The 23224-nt window shown below is 39.3% G+C and overlaps 1 protein-coding gene across 1 annotated transcript in view; it reads left to right on the forward strand.

The window, feature by feature from the left end:
• The first annotated feature begins 1233 nt into the window (after positions 1-1233).
• Positions 1234-23224, forward strand: part of LOC122639448 (proteasome activator subunit 4) — a 33639-nt gene continuing 11648 nt past the window's right edge. Inside the window, exons 1-19 of the mRNA XM_043832309.1 lie at positions 1234-1547; positions 3206-3308; positions 3419-3531; positions 4030-4152; positions 14371-14472; positions 14571-14736; positions 19421-19537; positions 19690-19757; positions 19852-19953; positions 20058-20274; positions 20527-20760; positions 20853-20980; positions 21067-21184; positions 21328-21546; positions 21627-21782; positions 21928-22004; positions 22100-22308; positions 22802-23018; positions 23104-23183. Of these exons, the coding sequence (XP_043688244.1) occupies positions 1387-1547; positions 3206-3308; positions 3419-3531; positions 4030-4152; positions 14371-14472; positions 14571-14736; positions 19421-19537; positions 19690-19757; positions 19852-19953; positions 20058-20274; positions 20527-20760; positions 20853-20980; positions 21067-21184; positions 21328-21546; positions 21627-21782; positions 21928-22004; positions 22100-22308; positions 22802-23018; positions 23104-23183 (2710 nt within the window). The 5' untranslated portion in view covers positions 1234-1386. The remainder of the gene's footprint in view (positions 1548-3205; positions 3309-3418; positions 3532-4029; positions 4153-14370; positions 14473-14570; positions 14737-19420; positions 19538-19689; positions 19758-19851; positions 19954-20057; positions 20275-20526; positions 20761-20852; positions 20981-21066; positions 21185-21327; positions 21547-21626; positions 21783-21927; positions 22005-22099; positions 22309-22801; positions 23019-23103; positions 23184-23224) is intronic.

The following is a 23224-nucleotide window of genomic DNA, read 5'->3' on the forward strand; positions in this document are numbered from 1 at the left end:
ATTTAGATTTTAGAAACATACTCTCTTAACATTTCCAATAAATCTTTCTTCTCAGATTGGCAACTGTTACAGTAAAATCGCCATGACCAATTCACTTCCTCCGTCGGAACCAAAGAGGGAAAAAGATAAAAAATCTACAATTTAAAAAAATAGAGAAGAAGAAAAACAGAAAGAATCGTAAATCTGTCTGTACAGGTATCGATCTTCGTTGTCCATCGATTTCCAACTTTATTCCTTCCTTCTTGGATGGTAGGAAAAATTGGGAGGGTTTTAACGGAACCACGACATTCATCTCACATGAAGGAAGGGGGTGAGAGGAGGAGACTCCTTGATCCTTCTTTCTTTGACAACTTCCATTTCTTGTCTAAGTAGAGCTGTGGAGCAGACGCTACAACTGCCATTTCTGTTCGCTCAAGAATTGAAGAGAACACAATAGAAGAGACACAGAGAGAGTAAGGTGAGAGGTTGCGAGATGGAAGAGGGAAGTGTGTTTCAGTTTTTGCATTTAGATGTAAGGGTATTATAGGGAGCGAACCCTGGGGTAAGGGTAATTTTGTCATTATAAAAAAACTAACAGCAACTTAACTGTCCAATGAATTAAGTAGAAATAAAAACATAAAATAAAGATAGTTTATGATATTTTTTCAAAATTTGGTATATATGTGATATTTCATATACTTATAGGGGGTGTCCGTAAAATTTTCCCTAAATTATTTGGATGTTTACTTATTGGGAGTTGGGAGTCCAAATATAGGATCCCACCCCAACAGGCTGTCCCACATCCATGAGAGTGGGCCATCTTTAAACAATCGGATGGATCCAATCTTCCTGGCCGTGCGTCTCTGATTACGTAATGCATTTCGGACTTTCCTATTGCCACTTGCAGTCTTGGATCATCCGTGTTGTATCAGACTGGTTTGCCCCTCAAAAGATAGATTACTTGGGGTTTTCTCGATATTGGGTACCGATCCGATACGATACAAATACCTTGAATCGTGCGATAAAGTTGAACATGAAGTCAGTAGAGTCACCTGAAACGTCCGATTCAATTTAGACCGCTAGATCGAGCGGTAGTTAAGTCATCGGACACCAAAGTCATCGTGCCGGTTGAAAATTCCCGCTTGCGGACGGGGGCATATGCCGCGTATCTCCCAAATCACTCTCTCTTTATTTCCCTCTGTACTGTATACACACAGTCTCTCTTGACTCTACCGGTCTTCCCTTCTATTTTCTTGTACGAAAAGAAAGCGAGGAGGTAACAAGGGAGGTATAAAAAATCACAGGCGCGGAAGTAGAAACAACAGCTGAGAAGAGGGCTTTCTTCATCTTCTCTCAGACCAGGCGCTCTATTTTCTTCGCGTTGGATTTCTAGCGGAGACTAGAGAAATGCATCTGTATAATGCTTGGCTTCCTCCACCAGTTGCCGAACAAACGAAGAAAGAGAAGGATTCATTCGCCTATGTTGTGAGGTCTGTGAAGGAATTATGGCGACCGGATGATCCCGACTCTGTGTATTCGACGCTCAAATGGATCTCAGTCATTGACCTGTGAGTTTCAAACACTTTCCTTTCCACTTTTAGCTGCCATTTTTGTTTCATTTCGGTTTTGAATTTTGCTGTCTTCACATTGTTCCAGCTTATTCTGTGGGGATGGTCCTGCTTCCGTCTTTGATTTTGTTAGCGAATTGGTTTAATTTGATTTCCTTCTCCTTTTCCTTTTAATTATGTGATCAATAATTTTGTTTGGGTAATTCTCCTTCAATGTTGGCTCTTTATTCTTATTAGCTTTTGTTTGTGTTTCACATCTTCGCAAGTTCGCAGTTGGTTGGTTTCGATTGTGTTATCTTACTTCTTCAAAGTCTAGGTTGATGTTCTTTCGCTTTGTTATCCATCTATAAATTTTTTTTTTGCTTTTATTTTGATTCTAGAAATCTTCAATATTTTTGAAGTAGCACCATCTTTCATATATAGTCAAAACTTAATCGAGTCTAAACTAGACCATATTCACGGAAGCTCCATAGAGTTAAAAAGCTCAGATTTATTCACTAACCCATCTGATGTCTTATTGCATTTGTAATCGAGTTGCCATTTGTCTAACTGAGTTTATGCTTTATATTTGGGGAAGGTCTTATATTTCATCCATTTCAGTGTATGAACTGTTGCAATTGGAGCTGGCCTACAGGCTCATGAGCTGCAACAAACGTTTAGAAACTCAGCCACCCACTTGAGGCTGGCTGCAAGGTCTTATATTTCTTTTAGGAGGGGGGTTGTTTGGGTGTGGGCAAGATGGTGATTTGTTAAAATAAAAGATTAAAAGAATGTAGAAGACAATCTGTCTAAGGCAGGAAACAAATTTCCTGTTCACAATTGCACTCTTAACAGGATTCATACTTGAACCTGATTCATTTTTGGCTTCCCCCTTGATCCGTTCATACTTAGATTGTTTCCGATGTCTCTTGAAACTAGGTCACGAAGGTCTTGGTAGCTATCTGGACATTCCACGTTGCTGTTTACTGTTACTTTTAGTTTGACTTGTATATGATGTCAATTCTGCTGCCATTTTCTTACTGTAGTTTATTTATTTCAGTGTTAGTCCATGTGTCAGCTTTATAGCTTTGGTGGATTTTCCATAATTAAAGTTTGATTATTTTCATTTTCCATTACACATCTGGTATGCAGAGGCGGAATATCAAAGTTCTCTTGTCATCTTTGTTGTTTTACTATCAAATGTGAGACATATTGTTCCAATGTCTGTTCCCAAGTTTGTATCCATTTTGTTTCGGGGTGATATTTAATCATCTTTTCCACTGCTTTGAGTATTGTGTTTTTATATTCTTTTTCTATTATCAAATAAAGGATTGTTTATCAGAAGAATGAAAAAAAAGAAAAATGTTATTGCAATGGCTTTATTTAGGAAACTAGGAGTCACTTCTTTTAAATAAATAGGATAAATGTAATGTGCATATTGCATGTATATATATCGATCATAATTCACAGTTGATTCCTTTTAGATTCATTGGTACAGTTCTATTATGCATGGGTGATGAATAAGTGCTATTCTGGATGATTAGGCTTCAATTGAACTGTATCATCCTCCTCTGAGACCTTATCACTCTCTGGGTTGATTTTGAATGGAATGGTAGCATACTAACTCTGCATATCATACGTACTAACTTATTTGTGGCCTCCCCACCCCTGAATTGCAGTTTCGTGAAGGCTAAAAGTGACTTGCCCTTAGAAGATGTGGGGATACTTGTGGATGTTGGTTTAGAACTGTTTCTTATATCACAAAGCAAGCTTTATGCCCAGGTAGGATTGAAATTTCATTTTATATATTAGACATATCACAGGTTCTGTTTCCTAAGTTTCTTTTATTGCTTTACCTGAGGAAGATTAAAAAACCCATTTACTTTGATTAGGTTAGATGGGGAAATATTCTTGTCAAATTACTGAATAAGTATGGAAAAAAATTGTCCTTGAAAGTTCAGTGGCGACCTTTCTACGATACATTAATACATACACACTTCACAAGGTGAGCTTTCATTTTTTTATCTTCCATTATTTTGCTTCAGATTCTTAAAAGATTAAATGCAGGTTTTCTATTTTCATCTGCACTCAACAGTGAAATATTTGTTTATTTTCTGCATTTAAAGCGTGACACCATCACCTGGTGGCCGGATTACTGAATGAAATATCAGTCAATGTGTATCTCTGCCACAGACACAGTTTGTCCTGACAAAATGCTTCACCCACAATTGGGCCTCCTGGATCTAGTACTCTAGAATCATAATGAGACCTTTATCTTTTCTCTTTTCTGTTCGTTTGTGGTGTTTTACTTATGAAATTTTGTTTCAAGAATTCACCTTGTTGTTATTGATGCACTACATATATCTAGTCTGTAGCAATGGTGCTGTTGTTCAAATGTACAAATGGTCATATCTTTAGGGTTTTTTTTTGGGGTGGGGGGTTGTGTGTGTTTCAGGAAGCCCTATATATGCTATTAACTTTGTTAGTTTCATCTGTGATACAGGGATACAGGTCCCGAAGGGTGGAGATTGAGACAACGACATTTTGAAACTGTGACTTCCCTGGTTAGAACATGCCGGAAGTTCTTTCCATCAGGCTCTGCAGCTGAAATATGGTCTGAGTTTAGGTCATATTCTCACTCCAGTTTCAATTAAATGCATTGTTGTGCAGGCATCAATTGTCAATTAGAATTTAGCAAGATCAGTTTGGAGGACTCTGATTTTATTTTTTCATCAGTTTTAGGGAATTATTTCTCATTTAATACTGCAGAAGAAAGTTTGGAGAAAGAATTTTGTTCTGCTGTATTTGTTTTTGGTCAGTTTTGGAGATTTATCCCCCCCCCCCTTTTCCTCATCATTGTCACATGGCTGAGATTACTTGTAGGGTTGGTGACAGTTTAGGTTCAATATGTTGGTCAGTAGGGGGGTGGGTCAGGAGATGGGAAAAAGGATCAGAGATATGAGATCTTAACCATTCAAAACTCTTTGAGAAAACCAAATGAAGCTACAGTTGGTTCTCCATCCAATACCTGAACTTGACTGAAAAGCCAAGTGAAGTTACAGGGTTTGGTGGTTAACCATTTAACTTGCTTCATTTCCATCCATGTTTCTTTGGTTTCCTTTTGATTCTGGTAGTCTTTGATCCCTTGAAGATCCATTGGAATATGTTTGGTTCCCTTCTTTATTCCATTGTGTATAGGGAGTTGTGTCAAAAGGGAAGGCCAAATGACTTATTATATGCCAACCTTCAGGTTGTTTTGATTTGTAAGGTTATGCTAATTTATAAGTTTGAATTTTTTCTTGCACTAATCATTAGCTGATATTATGTTATTTATTGTGAAAATCTAGCATAGTACTATTTCATATTTGTAGTCAAATGAATTACCATTTACCATTACATTTTTATGAGTTTGTCCTTGGACCACTCTCCATACCTGCACTTTAAGCTCTTTTTGTTCCCTGAACTTCAATTACAAGTTTGTTTTTGCCTTTAATTTTGCTACACCATTGTACTTTGGAATAACAGACGTGTCAATTCTCTTCTTTGTCCTCGACTCCTTGCACTAGCTTCCTGGTTGATTCCTCAAGTCTGTAGTTAACCTGATCTTCTCTTCTCTCAGAAATGTATCTTCTCTTTGCCCATCCTTACTCCATTCTGAAGCATGTACTTGTATTACGGTTAAACATTTCTGATTTCGGTGATTTCAACTCTAGTTGAAACCAAAATATTTTGGCCATTTGCCGAAAACCCACCGAAATTCGATTCTTTTCGGTGAAAATACAGAAATGGCTATTTCAGTGCCCAAAAAGTGGGATTTTGCCCTGAAACTTCAGTGAGTGCCTATTTAATCATGATTGCACATGTTTGAATCGTTAGATTGGGAAGAAGAAAAAAAAAAAACAACCAAAGTGGTAGTTTGGCTTCGGACCCTATAACATATGACGATCAAATCCTCTGCTTGAAGAATATCTCAAAATTCATCACAACAGCCCTATAGGTGGAAAAGTTGAAATTTGGGAAAATTTAGCCAATTGATGTTTCAAATCCACCCAAATGTTGAAGTGATGCTCCACAGTTGACCACCAAGTGTTGATTCAACAATAAAATGAAGGATTTTGCAAAAAACTGAGGGTTTCTAGCAATTTTAGAGCTCTTGGGTGAAAGTTCGAAATTTCATTGAAATCTTGCTTTTACATATGAGCAATATTTTAAAAATTTCACTGAAATTTGGAATTCCTTGTAAGCATGGAATAAGAACTCGGCGAGATCTTGCTAATATCTCGTTTTTTTGGAAAGGCGAGACGAGATAAGTGGCGAAATGGCTGGTTTACATTATCTCGTCTGAGATCTTGGTTCACTTAAGTTCTGGCCCATATAAAATGTGCAGATCTCGACTAAGACCGGTCGAGATTTCGCTACTCTCGACAGAGAACCCCCAGAAAACCCAATTTGCATGGTTTTGATTCCATTTTCCACCGAAAATTTGTCGGATTGCGCAAAGAAGCTTTATCCAACATAAAATTTGCTATATCTACAACAAATCCAAAGAAGCTCAGGACGAGGACATGAGTATCAAGACCATGCTTGAAAGTTTCGGAATCATGAGTATAGATACTACTAGTGAGCATTAGTCGTGGCATGCATCTCGACCTCAATATGACTATGAGTATGGCCATGAGACCACTGGTTCTGAATATAGTGGCTATGGTCAGTTTGGGCATTTGCAGTCAGTACACTCTGCATTTGAGTTCGACAATCGGAGCACTGAGTCAGGTTTTGTGGATGACATATTCACAATCCCAACCCAATCATACATGCCGATGGTAGTTCAACAGCCTGGTGGTAGTAGCAGTGGATCGATCTCATCGCAACGGCCTCTTCCATACTCTAGGGTAGGGTACCTTCCGTTAGTTGATGACAATACTTATATGAATTGTGTGGAAGACTATGTGCGATTCTTCAGTAGCACTATGACATGGGAATCCTATGTGGCACATTCAGAGGAATACTTGATTGGCAATATGGCTTGTATAGTTCGAGAACTCGCGAGATCTTGGCGAGTTTCTCGGTTTTTTGAGAAATCGAGACGAGATGGGGTACGATACAAAATAATACGATCTTGTCGAGGTCTCGGCGAGAACTCAGCAAGTTCGCAGATCTCGGGTCGAGATCTCGGGTTGACCCATGGAAATGACCCATCTACTATGTATTTACTTACCTAAGTCGTTTTATGTGATGATGGTTGTAACACTGTTAAACAGTTTGATGTATCACTTTAACATTTCTAATTCTTATTTAAGTTGTTTAGCTATTAATTGAATGTTTTGCTTGCTTTCTATTACTAAATTATGTGTAGAGTAGGGTATTTTAGTGCGTCATCGCCTATCAACCTATGGTCCAAATTGAAACTCATATTTGGACTTTGTTTTTACAAAATCTGATAATGCCATTGTGTTTAAATGGCCTAAAATAGGCTTAATACCAAGTTCAGACCCAAACTAGGTCTAAAACCCACCGAGTTGAGGCTTCGAGTCGGAAAAAAAAATGCACCAACTTGGCGAGATCTCGGCAAGATCTCGACTCGACTCGGTTTTCCCAAGGGCCGAGTTGGTACCGAGACCCGAGTTTTAGTACCTTGATGGCTTGGGATGATAGATGTATATGTTAAGATTGATGTATTTTACACTTTTACATTTCTAATGCTTATTTAAGTTGTTTTATATTAATTGTATGCTTTGATTGCTTTCTATTACTAAATTATGTGTAGAATAGGGCCTACTAGTATATCGTAGCCAACCAAACTAGGGTCTGAAGTCAAATTCCTATTTGGACAATCTGATAGTGCCATGTGTTTTAATGGCCCAAAATAGGCTGTGTACCAAGTTTCATGACCAAACTTGGTCAAAAACCCGCTGAAACCATCTATTGAGTTCAAAAAAAAAATAAATAAAAAAAATGCACCAACTCGTCGAGATCTCGGTCCAACTCAGTTTTCTGGCTGGGAGAAACCAGTACCGAAACCGAGTTCTCGAACATGGCTTATAAGTCGACTAGCATTTCATTTAGGTTTTTGTCGAAACTGAGATATTTTGGAAAATTTTGCGTAATATCGCCCAAATTTAGAACTATATGACTTGTCTAACCTTTTCTATTGGTGATAGGTAAATGGATCTGTCTCTCCTCCAGCCGTGGCGGGAGCTGGAGGGTCCAGTGCTCGAAAACCACCCCCAAAACAGGGGGGTGGTCATTTCACTGGTGGGCCCCAGGTGGACCCACCTGTGAAATGACCAGCCCACCCTTGTTTTTGCTGTTGTTTTGCGGGGCTGGATCCTCCAGCTCCCGCCACGGCTGGAGGAGAGCCAGATTCTAGGTAAATAAAGTTTTAACTAGTCTCACTTTGGTTAGTCATTGCCTCATATTCTACAGCTTCTGCATATAAAAGGCTGAGCCAACAATTGCCTAATTGTATATTGTTGTAAACAGCTTTGATATGAATGCTTGAGTGATTAGAATCGATTACCCAAGCCCCTTTATTTATAATAACTTGAAGTAAATCTGATCAAAGTACAAATAGGAATAATAACACCTTAGTCCTAGTCCTACTAGGAATTCCTAATACAACTAGGAATGCCAGAATAGGACTCGGCTGAGGGTAAAACAATAAAAATAAAATAAAAGAAAAGAATCTAATCTGACTAGTACTACTCCTAACATGACTAGGACTAATCCTAATCAACTAGGACTAGTAGGACTACTCCTAATCAAACTAGGACTGCTTACCTCAATCGTGTAAGCAGCCTATTTCAACACTCCCCCTCAAGTTGGAGCAAAGATGTCGATCATGCCCAACTTGACTAGATTGGGATGAAACAATTTTCCAAACAATCCCTTGGTGAAGATATCAACAAGTTGATCCGCAGATGTCACAAAGGGAATACAAATCAGCCCAGCTTCTAACTTCTCTTTGATGAAATGCCTATCCACCTCAACATGCTTGGTACGATCATGCTGTACTAGGTTGTGTACTATGCTGATGGCAGCCTTGTTGTCGCAGTACAACATCATAGGAAGACGAATAGGAACACCAAGATCTTGTAGCAAACCTTTAAGCCATAGTAACTCACAAATACCTTGTGCCATAGCTCGAAACTCAGCTTCGGCACTAGAACGAGCAACCACATTTTGCTTCTTGCTACGCCATGTGACAAGATTTCCACCTACAAAGGAGCAATACCCAGAAATAGACTTCCGATCTGCAGAACCAGTCCAATAAGCATCAGTGTATGCTTCTATCCGTAGATGACCATAAGTAGACAAAAGAATTCCTTTTCCAGGAGCTGACTTCAAATAGTGCAAGATACGAAGAACAGCCTGCATATGAGAAGAGTAGGGATCATGCATAAACTGGCTCACAGTACTCACGGTGACAGCAATGTCAGGACGCGTGTGTGAAAGATAAATCAGCTTCCCTACAAGTCTTTGGTATCGGCCTTTATCAACATGCTCACCCTCTTTCTCCTTGAGTCGAACAGTAGGGTCCATAGGAGTATCTGAAGGATGACAGCCTAGCAACCCGGTCTCAGCCAATAAGTCTAGGACATACTTCCTTTGGGAGAGAAAAATGCCTTTAGAAGATCTGGCTACTTCAATCCCAAGAAAGTATCGTATTTTCCCTAGATCTTTAATCTCAAATTCTTGTCCAAGGAAGGTCTTCAACAATCTGATCTCATCACCATCATTGCCAGTAACCACTATATCATCAACGTAGACTATAAGAACAGTGAGTTTTTCACCAACCCTCTTTATAAAGAGTGTGTGATCAGCATTACTTTGCTTATAGCCCACAGAAATCATGGCCTTGTGGAACCGGCCAAACCATGCTCGAGGTGACTGCTTAAGACCATAATGTGCACACTTCAGTCTACATACTTTTCCTTGGTTTCTGTCACAAGGGAACCCTGGTGGAATGTCCATATACACCTCCTCATCCAGTGTTCCATTTAGGAAGGCATTTTTTACATCTAGATGCTGCATATCCCATACAAGGTTGACTGCACAAGATAATAATACACGAACAGTATTTAACTTTGCAACAGGTGCAAAAGTTTCCTGGTAATCAATGCCGTATGTCGAGTGAACCCCTTGGCCACGAGTCGTGCCTTATACCTATCCACAGTGCCATCCACCCTTGTTTCACCACAAACACCCATTTACATCCAACGGTTTTCTTCCCAGGTGGAAGAACCACAAGCTCCCATGTGTTATTTTTCTTCAAGGCATCCATTTCTTCTAGCATAGCTGCCTTCCACTTTCCGTCTGATAAAGCTTCCTGCCAATTGTTAGGAATACGAACAGAAGAAAGAGAGGAAACAAAGGCACGAAAGGATGGGGAAAGGGAATCATAAGAAACAACATGAGATATGGGGTGCTGAGTGCAAGTTCTGACACCTTTGCGAAGAGCAATAGGTAAGTCAGGATCATTACCAGGTGGAGAGGCAGGTTCTGGATCCGGGTTCGGCAATTGGATGGGTACTGGAGTAACAGTTGATTGAATCTGCTTATGTTTCCTTGCATAGGTCTTCACATTACTGGCATCAATCCTCCTCTGAAATTCACTAATAGTCCTCTAGATAGGAGTCTGGACCGGGGTAGATTGCTCCCCCTGAATAGAAATGGTCTCCCCCTGTATAGGAACCTCTCCCACTGAATAGAAATGGTCTCCCCTTGTATAGGAACCTCTCCCCTTGACTCAGGGGGAGGACTAGGGGCAGGCTGAACTGGTTCAGACTCATGGTAAACAGACTGAAGTGGAGGTGGAGAGTCAATAGTCAGCACATCTTCACTAACACTCTCCCCCTGAAGAGGTGGGGACACATAATATGGAACATTTTTATGAAAGACAACATCCATGCTGACAAAAGTCCTGCGGGATGGAGGGTAGTAACATTTGTACCCCTTTTGGGTAGCAGAGTAACCCAAGAAAATGCAGCGGAGGCTACGTGGGTCAAGTTTACCAGGGCACCTTGTATCCCTAGCATAACAAACATAGCCAAACACCTTAGGTGGGACTATAAAGGAAAAAGAGCCAAGTAATAGCTCAATAGGGGCTTTTGAAAGAAGAACCCGACTAGGCAGTCTATTAATTAAATAGGTTGTAGTAAGGACAGCATCCCCCCAATAAAGGGAAGGGACATTGCGAGCAAACATAAGGGCCCTAGCCACCTCCAGGAGGTGGCGGTTTTTTGTCTCAGCCACACCATTTTGGGCTGGAGTGTCGACACAGCTTATCTGATGGAGGATTCCATGTGCAACTAGGTATTTTTGGAACTGACCTTCCATATACTCTTTCCCATTGTCACTCAAAATTTTAAGAGTGGCATTAAACTGGGTCTTAATCAGTTGATGAAAGTGTTGAAAACATAAAAAAACTTCACTCTTTGTGTGCATAAGGTATACCCAAGTGAACCTAGAATGGCAATCAATGAAAGTGACGTACCACCGATGGCCAATCAGGGAAGCTTTCCTACTAGGCCCCCACACATTAGTATGAACAATATGAAATAAGGAAAAGGATCTTTTATTAGAAATAGGATAAGTTGAACGCGTCTGTTTAGCCAAGACACAAGGCTCACAAAAAAATTCTTCCTTATTACAGTCTTTAACTAATGCTGGAAATAAATTTGATAAAGTACCTAAGGGGGGATGGCCTAGTCTAGAGTGCCATTTATGTAAATCAGAAGAGAAAGATGCCAAAGTTTAGCCCGAGTAGGATCGACATCAAGCAGGTACAATCCGCCATGCACTTTACCCGATCCAATTGTCTTCCTCGAGTCCAGTTCCTGAAAAACACAGTGAGTGGGAAAAAAGGTCACTTTACAATTCAGGGATTTAGTGATACTGCTAATGGAAAGAAGGTTAGTTGTAAATTTGGGAATATGCAACACAAATGACAGTGTAAGGGAAGGAGAACAACCAATGGATCCTTTCCCTGAGATGGAGGAGAGGGACCCATCAACAATTTTGACTTTATCCTTACCAGAGGCAGGAGAATATGTATTAAAAAGGCTAGAAGAACCTGTCATGTGATCGTAGCACGGAGTCTATGATCCATGGAGTGGATACTACCGATGCACAATGACCAAAGAAAAGAAATACATGACGGGCAAAGAAGGAACCTGAATTGGCAGCAGACGTAGTAGAGGCAGTTGATGTGTTCAACATACGACGCAAAGCCTGGAGTTCTTCCTGAGAGAAACCAATGTCAGCAGTGGGAGTTGGAGATACACTTTTAGTATGATTGGCTTTGCTTTTAGACTTAGCACGACCACGTTTGGCCTCAAAATCAGCTGGCTTTCCATGTAATTTCCAATACTGAGCCTTAGTGTGATATGGTTTGTGACCATGCTCACACTTAACAGGCTCTTTGGTAGTAGTAGTGGAAGCAGCAACACTATCATAAGAAGCAACAGGAGTGGGACCAGTAGTCTGTAAGGCTGATTTCTCAACTTTAGGAGTCATCATCATGGCAGCCCTTCGTGTCTCTTCACTGTGAACATAAGAAAAAGTCTCCTCTAAAGTGGGGAAAGGAACCCGTCCAAGGACTTGCACCCGAATAGGGTCATAGTCATCATTGAGGCCAGCCAGAAAATCATAGACACGGAATTGGTCTACATAGGTGTGGTAGGCAGTAATATCAACAGTAGTAGTAGGCTGGAATTGAGCATAATGATCCAATTGCTGCCATAAACACTTGAGGGCAGCATAGTATTTAGTAATAGACATCTCCTTCTGAGTAGTGGTTTGGAGTGTCTTCCTGATTTCATAAACCTGAGCACCACTTCCTGATCGACCATAAGTTCCCTTGACAGCAGTCCATATCTGAGTAGCAGTGTCAAGGAGGAGATATTGACTGGATAGATCAGTGGTCATAGAATTTAAAACAAATGACATCACCATAGCATCGTTCGCAGCCCATTTAGTACGGGCAGCACCTTCTTCAGCTGGTTGTTTGGTGGTGCCAGTAAGATGGTCAGTGAATCCCCTACCAGCCACAGTCAAGGATAGTGATCTGGCCTAGATTAAATAATTCGTATCATCAAGCTTGATGGCAGTAGCATAGGGAAGGAAGTAATTCCTAGTCTGACCATCCCCTCCAGAAGTAGCAGTAGTTGTCTCTGAATCTCCCATAGTTCAGGTAGAAACCGATCCACAAATTTGAACAAAAAAAAAATCTTCAAAAAACTGAATCAGATCTGAAGTATGGGTTTTGAAGTGGCAGCAATTGCAGCCGTCGGAATAGGCTGAAACTTGGATTGAATGCCCTGCAAGTGGTGGAGAATAAGCCTGCAAAAAATCAGAAAATTCTGATGATGCAATAAGAAACCCTAATAGGGCTGGTTATAGTATCGAGTGAAACCCTGGGTTTTGAAACTGTATGAGTTTCAGCCGTCAAAACAGGCTGAAACAAGGATCGAGTATCTCCCTTGTCGTGGAGAAGATTCCCTCCAAAACTTGGCCCCTTTGGATGAGCCAATAAAAAGCCCTAAATTTTTAAAAAATTTAGGTATATCTGAATATAGGTAATTGCAGGTTCGAATCAGATGTGGATTGGATTCAGATCTGCAATCTGAAATATGTAAGGTGTAGATCAGCAAGTGCAGGGATCAATCTCCAAAAAAAAAAACAGAAATCCAGCTTGAATAATATAGCAGCTTGATCTCGAAGGGTTGGAGGAAACCTGCGGCAGTTTCAGATCACACCAGTGTTTGTATAATCTTCAGTGAGGTGTCATTGAGGGCAGCAGCTAATTCTTCATTGAATCACCTCAAAGATGCTGCCCTGAATGAAATAGAGAGTCCGAGAGAGTTGGAGAAGAAGGAAACCAGTAGCCGAGAGAGTTGGAGAAGAAAACCAGAAAAAATCGAGGGGGAGGCTGCTCTTCAGATCAGAGATGGCTCTGATACCATGTAAACAGCTTTGATATGAATGCTTGAGTGATTAGAATCGATCACCCAAGCCCCTTTATTTATAATAACTTGAAGTAAATCTGATCAAAGTACAAATAGGAATAATAACACCGCAGTCCTAGTCCTACTAGGAATTCCTAATACAACTAGGAATGCCAGAATAGGACTCGGCTGAGGGTAAAACAATAAAAATAAAATAAAAGAAAAGAATCTAATCTGATTAGTACTACTCCTAACATGACTAGGACTAATCCTAATCAGCTAGGACTAGTAGGACTAATCCTAATCAAACTAGGACTGCTTACCCCAATCGTGTAAGCAGCCTATTTCAACAATTGTTGATCCATTTATGATGGGAACTTGAACAGGTTTAATGGCAAAGGAACTTTTGGGTTGTAAGAATACTTATTTTCATTGCATACATGCCTCGAGTATCTAATGGATGACATATCTTTTTGGCTACCAAATTTGTATATAATAGTGGTATGGATGCATTACAGCAACCAGATATAAGAAGCCTGATTATTTCTGCAGTCTTTCTGTAGCTGGATGTTGTTCTGTTTTTGTTCCCCTTCCCCTTTCTAATAACACCTTGCCCCTCCATATTTCTGATTTTTGTGAAGGCAAATTTTTGACTTTATTTGTTTTTTCGTTTGAGACTTCGCCCCCAAAAAAATAAATTAATAAATTAATTAAAAATAAAAATAAAAAGTTGGTGTTGAATTATAATGGGAATTGTTTTGTATTATATTCCAACCTTTGAACTATCATTTTGTAACTTTGTGCATTATTAAGAACTGAGTGTTGCTTGCATTAAACTTATGTAGTAGGTTGAATTGGTTTATATAGTTGACATCATTTAGTTAAAAACTTTGTAGATCACTGTTGGAAAATCCGTGGCATAACTCGTCCTTTGAAGGTGCTGGGTTTGTGAGATTGTTTCTTCCTACAAATTTGGACAACCAGGATTTCTTCACACAGTAAGAATATCAAACTTGTTCTTTTCAGGGAGTTGTTTTTCATTGTGAGTTTTGGTGTCTGAGTATCACTATCAACTGGCCTATGATTTCCATGACAGTGATTGGATCAAACAATGCATGGATCTGTGGGATTCCATACCAAATTGCCAATTCTGGGACAGCCAATGGGCTGCTGTTATTGCTCTTTGTATAAAGAACCACAACTTTATCAACTGGGAAAGTTTCTTACCAGTGCTTTTCACTCGATATTTGAATATGTTTGAGGTTAGTTTTATCTTCTTCCTTTGTACTCCACTATCATCACTTTACTTTGCCTGATCCAATTGGCTTTGTTTGATCTGCTGTATCATTGGTCTCAAAGCACATATGTTACACCTGACTTTATTCTTACTTATGATTAGAACCTTTTCATGTTGTCGATCTCTAGTGCCTTTATTTCTATCAGAACTTTTCATGTGGATACGTACCCTATGTGTTTGCGTGAGACGCCTTTTTCTGGCCCTCACGGATTTGCATCATGTTATGTGCTCTATTTAAAGTGCTGAGATTGTCTGTTTAATGCATTAAGTGCTCCTTTCATTTATTTATTTTTATTTTTATTATACACACACACACACACACACACACACACACACTCATAATTTTTTGGTCCGTCAGGTCGGCGGCCGGCACTGTAATATACTGAGCCAATCACCTTTTGTATGGATCCTATTTCTTGAGTACTTTAACTATTTTAGTATCATGTCCTATCGACCTTTTACTAGGGCGTCCCCTGTAAGCAACGCATTGCATCGTAGCCCAGATGCGGTGACAAGTAGGCAAGGGTTCTCATACAATGGACATGTGCGAGTTAAGAATATAGTCCATAAGCGTAGGATTAGATTAATATCTTGGAACATTGAATCCTTAACAGGCAAGAGTTTAGAGTTGATTGATGTTATGAGGAGAAGAAGGATTAACATAGCCTGTATCCAAGAGATTAGATGGAAGGGTAAAAAAGCTAAGGTGTTGGATGACTTTAAACTTTGGTATATGGGAAATCAAAGTAATAGAAGTGAAGTCAGTATAGTAGTGGACAAAGATCTAAAGAATGATGTGGTGGATGTTAAAAGAATTGTAGATAGGATTATATCCATCAAGCTTGTGTCCAAGAAAGAGGTTGTCAATATTAGTGCTTACGCACCTCAAGTAGGATTGGATGAAAGTAGTAAGTTACAATTTTGAAAGCACATGGATGGATTAGTACAAGGTTTTAGTTAGGGAGAAAGATTATTATAGGGGTGATTTGAGTAGACATGTTGGGAGAGATCGTAGAGGCTATGAAGGTGTACATGGAGGCTTTTGATTTGGAGAAAGGTATGAGGAGTGGGGGTCTCAGTTCTAGACTTTGTAGTAGCTTATGATTTATCCATTGTGAACACTTTCTTCGAAAAGAGAGAGGAGCATCTAGTTACTCACAAAAGTGGGCAGCATATCAGCCAAATAGACTTTTTCCTAACAAGAAAGTCCGACAAATTGTTTGTAAGGATTGTAAGGTTATACCTAGGGAGAGCCTAACCACTCAACATAGATTGGTGGTCCTGGATATGTGCCACATTGTGTAGAAGCGTAAGATGAGTGAGCCTATTTGCCTTGAGATAAGGTAGTGGAGATTAAAAGGAGACTCCTTGAATTCATTTACTGATAAAGTGGTCAAACAAGGAAAGTGGGACTTTGAGGCAGACACTAATACGATGTGGGATGAGATGACGATTTGTATTAAGAAGGCTGCTAAAGAGGTCCTAGAGGAATCAAAAGTTATACGTCATGCCCCTAGGAAGACTTGGTGGTGGGATAATGAAGTCCAAGCAGCCATTAAGACTAAGAAAGCTAGCTTAAGACATGGCAAAGGACTAAATAGGTGGAGGATCTAAAAAGATATACTGTCGCCAGAAACGATGCTAAGAAGATGATGGGGAAAACAAGGTTTAAGAAATATGAAGATCTTTATAATAATATGAACACAAAGGATGGGGAAAAAGCTATCTATAAGATAGCTAAACTGAGAGAAAGAAAGACTAGAGATTTCAACCATGTTGGATGTATTAAAAGTGAGGATGGTGGAGAACTAAAAAGAGATGATGACATTAAAGAGAGGTGGTAAAAGTATTTCTACGGTACTTCTCGAGTACTAGGGCTTTGGAAGGCTGCATTACTCACTATAACACCACATGACGTAGATATATATGCAAACTTAAGGTGCCAGAAGTAAAAAAAGCTTTAAGAAATATTAAGTAGGCAAGGCGCCAGGCCTAGACGGGGTACCTATAGAAGTGTGGAAGAGCGTAGGATTGTGTGGTTTATCTTGGCTAACCAAGATGTTTAACAAGATTATGATCACAAATAAAATGGCAGATGAATAGAGAAGCATTGTGGTCCTGATCATAAAAATAAAGGTGATATTCAGCGTTGTAATAACTATAGAGGCATAAAACTAATGAGTCATGAAGTTATGGGAGAGGGTCATTGAAAACCACCTAAGAAAGGAAACTACTATTTTGGAGAACCAATTTGTTTTTTTAATGCTAGGAAGATCCACGATGAAAGCTATTTCGTTACTTAGGAGACTCATGGAAAGATATAGAGAGGGCAAGGGGATCTCTGTATGATCTTTATTAACCTAGAAAAAGCCTATGACAGAGTCCCTAGAGAGTTAATCTAGAATTATACTGGAGAAGAGAAGGGTGTCATGTAAATATGTGGACATAATTAAAGATATGTATGATGGTGTGGTGACTAGCGTAAAAATTGTGGGGGGGGTCAAGGTAGTGAATTCCCAATTACAATTGGGTTACGTCAAGGATCAGCCTTAAGCCCTTATTTGTTTGTGTTTTTCATGGATGATTTAACTAGAGACATACAAGATGAGGTTCCTTGGTGTATGCTTTTTGCTGATGATATTGTTTTGGTGGATGAGACAAAAGCAAGGATTAACGCCAAGTTGGAGCTATGAAGATCAACATTGGAATCCAAAGGTTTTAAGATTAGTAGAACTAAGACGGAATATATGGTGCATAACTTTAGCCACACTAGGACTGATGCAGAAACAAGGGTGTATTCAAAGAAGAAGAAGAAGAAGGCTGCTGCCTACCTTGGCAGCCACCCACGATTTTGAGTAGGCTACTGTCCAGCAGTAGCCCACGATTTCACTGGGTTGTTTTATGTTTTAATTCTTGAGTCCTGTAATAAACCAGTGAACCGGTTGGTTCAGCTGGTCTAATTTAAGTGATGGTCACATAGACTAGTTAAGTCCTTTTATTTATTTAAGTTGTTAGTATAGAAGTCAGTCTCACATCAGCCATGAGTTATTTGGGTTGATAGTGTTTTGTAATTCAAGTAAGGTCCAAATTGGAAGTTTCTAATTTTGAGACTTTCCAATTTTGACCCCTTCCTCTTTTTGTTCTAGTTAATAAAAGCAACCCAGGAGGGCAATCAGCCCACAATTTTTGCCATTCAACATTGCTGTTAAGCTGCTGCTTCTTCTGAAGTAATTTCATGGTGTTCGATCCTTGGTGATGGAGCTAGTGTGTGATCCAAGTTGACTCCTTGTTGCGGTGGGAAGCCCAGGAGGTTACTCTTCAGTCATTTTTCTCATTCTTTTCAAGCGTTCCAGTCATTAGAAGACATCCCCACTCCAGCTGAGACTCACTGTTGCTGCCTGCTCTGCAATTCCTTGGTTAGTTTCTATTTTTGGATTACCTTCTAATTCCATTCCCTCTCTCTCCTGCCCTATCCAGCCATTAGTTTTCTTCAAGCTTTTCAGCAAATCTTCCCCCCTCTAAGACCTCCACTTGACCCCCCTTTTAGCCCCATCTGACCTGCAGATCACCTTCCTCAAGAAATCTCCCTAAAACCCATCAAAACCCACTTTCCCAGCCTGCAGACCAAATCGGCAGAGACAACTGCCCTGCTGCTAATCTGTTTGCCTAATCCCTTGACTTCCCTGTTATCCCAGACCTATTCCCTCTCCTTTACCTTTACCCTCAGCCTATCAATTAATACACCAATCCAACCCAACCTTAACCCCATCGAATTGAACCTTTTCCCTTGAATCAGATCCTGTTGTGGAACTAGTTGAACCTTCAATCCTGTCCTACATTAAGGGCGGATAATGAGGTGGTGAAAATCGATGAGAGGGAGATTCCACAAAGTGATTATTTTAGATAACTAGGCTCTATCGTAAATAAAGAAGATGACATAGATGATGGCGTTGCTCTAAAGATTAAAATAGGATGGATGTAGTGGAGAGGAGCATCCGTGTGTTATGTGATCAGTGTATTCCTTTAAAGCTTAAAGGAAATTTTGTAGAACTATCATATGACCGGCTATGATGTATGGTGCGGAATGTTGGGGAGTTAAGAAGTGTCATATGAATAAACTAAGTGTAGCGGAGATGAGGATGTTGAGATGGATGTGTGGCAAAAATAGGAAGGATAAAGTAAGGAATGATCATATTAGAGCTGGACTGGGATAGCTCCGATCCAAGATAAGCTTCAAGGGAGTCGTTTGAGGTGGCAATGTCATCAAATTTTTTTTTTGGGTTGAAATTTTACAGTATTTTGCAGCATTTACAGCCAACCAAACAGAGTCTTGGTGATAGTTTGGCATTCACCATGCTCAATCTGATGGTTGGAGACTAAGATCTTGATCAACATTGTATGACAAAATTCTGTGATACTTCACTTTTGTATAGAAGGAAATTTTTTTTTCGTTCAGTGGTGTGTTCTGGACCCCTGTTCCAGGCATATGGTATCACCATGTTTGTTTTTTCTTATTGTCTATGTTTTATATTATGGAGTCTCCCTATTGTTTTGATGATTCACTTTGTGGAGCCTCTCTTGGAATTGTCATCTGAATTCTCTTGAATATTTATTATAATAAGATACCAACCAGCCATCTTGTATTACAGGTTCCTGTTGCAAATGGAAGAGGTTCATACCCTTTCTCTGTTGATGTTCCAAGAAATACAAGGTTCTTATTTTCCAACAAAGCAGTTATTCCAGCCAAGGCCATTGCTAAATCAATTGTAAGAAAGATTGTTATCTGGTCTTTTCTATGCTTTCTAGTTTTTTTGTTCAGGAGAATTAAGAGGCTTGTAACTAGCTGTGTGTGCAATTATATGATACCTTAGATGGTTCTTGAGAAATTCATGATGGCTATAACTGGCAACTGCTACAGGTTTACTTACTAAAGCCCGGGAGTTCGGCACAAGAATATTTTGAGAAATTGGTCAACCTACTAGAACAGTTCGTCTCGCTGCATTTCTTCAGTTCTTGATTTCTTCCCAAAGCATTTGCATTTTCAATCAAGGTCATGTTTACTTCTGGTTTTATTGTGTAGGTATTACCATCCATCCAATGGTGGTCACTGGAGTTACTCATTAGAGCGTTTCTTGCGGTATTTAGTAATTACCTTCCAAAAACGTCTTACACATGAGCAACAGTGAGTACTTTATCTGGATAGAGAAATGAGATATGGGATGTTCAACATTCCTATGCTTTTTGGGAAAGTTTATGTTGTTCCTACTGAAGCATTAGTTGATACAGGAACATGGATGAAAAGAGACAGGCTGAACTGTATCTGGGAAGTTCAGAAAGAGCTTCTTTTGTTAAAGTGTTGTTGAAGTTAATTGATCGTGGTCAATACAGCAAAAATGAATCTCTTGCGGAGACTGTTGCTGCAGCAACATCTGTTTTATCATATGTAGAGCCCTCTTTGGTGCTGCCATTTATAGCATCTCGATTCCACATGGCCTTGGAGACAGTAAGTAGTATTGCTGCCTATGTTTTCTTACATTTATAATTGCTAGATTTTACTTTCATAAAAAAGATTTGATAGTATTTAATCTTATAAACTCTGGTTCTTCTGCATGGAGATTTAAGATTTTTACTCTTTTTCTTATTTTAGTACCACATATCTTGCTGGCACACCAATAAAACAACATGGTTTCATTTCTTTTTATTTTATTTGTCTTATTGCACCAACTCTTGTTCCTGTATTTTGTATGTTGGTCAGATGACAGCAACTCATCAGTTGAAGACTGCAGTCACATCAGTAGCATTTGCTGGGCGCGCACTGTTTCTTGCATCTTTTTCATCTTCTTCGTCAAAAACAGATGATCTTGGTAATATTGATATGTTCACTGATCTTCTACCGATTTCATTATCCAATGCCTTGCTTGGTATGGATGCTAATGATCCCCCGAAGACCTTGGCAACCATGCAATTGATAGGTTCTGTATTTTCCAATGTAAGTAAGGAGTAATATGATTGTCGCAAATGTATATTGCTCGTAATATGTAAGAAAGTTGTCTTCTTTTTATTACCTGTCTTATTTTGCAGATATATTCGCTGGATGATAATGAAAATGGGTCATCATTTATGTCAACGATCAGCTTTTCTGATTGGCTTGATGAGTTTTTGTGTCGTCTGTTTTCTTTACTTATGCACTTGGAGCCAGGCACTGTTCTGTAAGCAACATCGCTTTGGGGTTCTTCGTAGTTTCATTTACTGGGTTTATCTTCTCATTATTTCCGTTTTGTTCACCTGTATCCAGAACTGAAGGCATGCAGACATCGGCAACATCAGGAACCTTCTTGGTTGAAGATGGCCCCTCCTACTTTTGCATGCTAGAAATCTTACTTGGAAAACTTTCAAAGCCTTTATATAATCAGGTTTTGTCTTTTATCTGCTAGCCAATTCTTATACGTGATCACTAGGTTTTAGTTCTAAGACACTTCATCTCCCCCCTCCCAACTTCCCCTTTTCTTGGTTTTTGGACGCTCTTTGGCTGATCTTCCTGTCATAATATACACAGGCTTTAAAGAAAATTTCTAAGTTTGTGAAGACAAATATTCTTCCTGGAGCTATTTCAGAGGTTGGACTTCTTTGTTGTGCTTGTGTTCATGCGAACCCAGAAGAGGCAGCTATTCACCTTATTGAACCAATATTGGTGTCAATCATATCCTCTTTAAAAGGAACACCTGTTACAGGTTTTGGTGGAACAGGAATTTCTGATGCCTCAGTTTCGACCAAGGTTTATCTTCCAAACGTTGTTTGATCACCCACTTTCATGTCTTCCCTGGAATTCTTTAATGAACTTTAGATTATTTGCAGGCAAAACCTACACTTTCTCCAGCTCTGGAAACTGCTGTTGATTATCAATTAAAAATATTGTCAGTTGCCATCAGTTATGGAGGTCAGGTGCTTCTTCGATACAAGGATCAACTGAAAGAAGCAATTGTGTCTGCTTTTGAAGCACCATCTTGGAAGGTAGTGTACATGTGGCTATTTAGTGAAGTTAGAAGTCCTCTACATTCTTTCTCAGTAGGATACCTGCCAAATTGTAGCTGTTAAAATGATATTTTAGTTATTCTTGCACTTCATATTTCTGTAAGGATTTCATTTCATATTATAGGTTAATGGAGCTGGTGATCATGTTCTGCGGTCCCTCCTTGGAAGCCTGATCCTTTATTACCCAATTGACCAGTATAAGTATGTGCATCTCTTTCATATTATATTCTTCAGATTTCTTCATTCTCCTAGTTTTTTTAACTGCTTGTGTACCAAACAAATTCCTGGATTCCTAGGTGCATTTCACGTCATCCTGATGCTGCCATTTTAGAAGAATGGATCAGCACTAAAGGTTATCAGAATGAAGAACAGCTATTGAGCCCCCAGTGGCATGTCCCCAGTGATGATGAAATATTGTTTGCAAATGAACTCTTAAACCTGCATTTTCAATCAGCTTTAGATGATCTTCTTCAAATATGTCAGGCCAAAATTCATTCTGATCCAGGTGGAGGTCATATTTTCCCTTCTATTTGAGTTCCTTTTGTGGTAGAAACTGTTTCCTCATGAAAAGATGTAGTAATACTTGAATTTTGTGATGAAGTGATGTCTGATTTAGATGGGTATAGGTTCTAACAGAGTATGAAGACTGGGCCTATTATGAATTTGGTTTTTGGAATATAAATTTGCGTATAGGTTCTGATAGAGATCTGTGAAAGTTGAATACTCCAGAAGAACAGGGCCACATTTGACACACTGAGAAAATTTTGAGAAGTGTGGATAGATCAGACTGCATAACAGGATTCATGTAATCCTGTTGTTATGACTTGTCTTGATTTGATGTTGTTCTGTTATATGTGAGAAAAGACTTGAGGTAGAATGTGTTCTGAATAGGTTAATTTCCAATTTTTTTTTATTCCTATGGATATAATTTACTAGATATGGCTTTTCCCTCTTATGTAGTATCAGTATCTGATGATTAGATGGAACTTATTGTTCAGGAAATGAAAAAGAGCATTTGAAGGTGACTCTTCTACGTATTGATTCTTCACTGCAAGGTGTTGTGTCTTGCTTGCCTGATTTCTGCCCATCATTTAGGGATGGGGGGATTGAAGATCTAGGTTGTAGTTCTTTCTTAATTGCTGGAGCCTCAGGCTCAACTATTGGCAGCTCTGAACTTCGGGAGAAAGCTGCTGAGATAATACATGTGACTTGCAAGTAATGTTTAATGACCATCATCCTCTCTAGGTGACCTTCTGCCTCTTTTTACCAATTTACTGACATCATCCATGGATACTGGCAGATACTTATTGGAGGAAAGATCAGACGATAGCATTCTTTTGATACTCCTTATCCGTATAATGGATGCTTTGGGGAATTATGGTCTGTATACTGTATCTAAATAAAGTAGAATCATGGGTATA

The sequence above is a fragment of the Telopea speciosissima genome, chromosome 9 (genome assembly GCF_018873765.1).
Source record: "Telopea speciosissima isolate NSW1024214 ecotype Mountain lineage chromosome 9, Tspe_v1, whole genome shotgun sequence".
Lineage (NCBI taxonomy): Eukaryota > Viridiplantae > Streptophyta > Magnoliopsida > Proteales > Proteaceae > Telopea > Telopea speciosissima.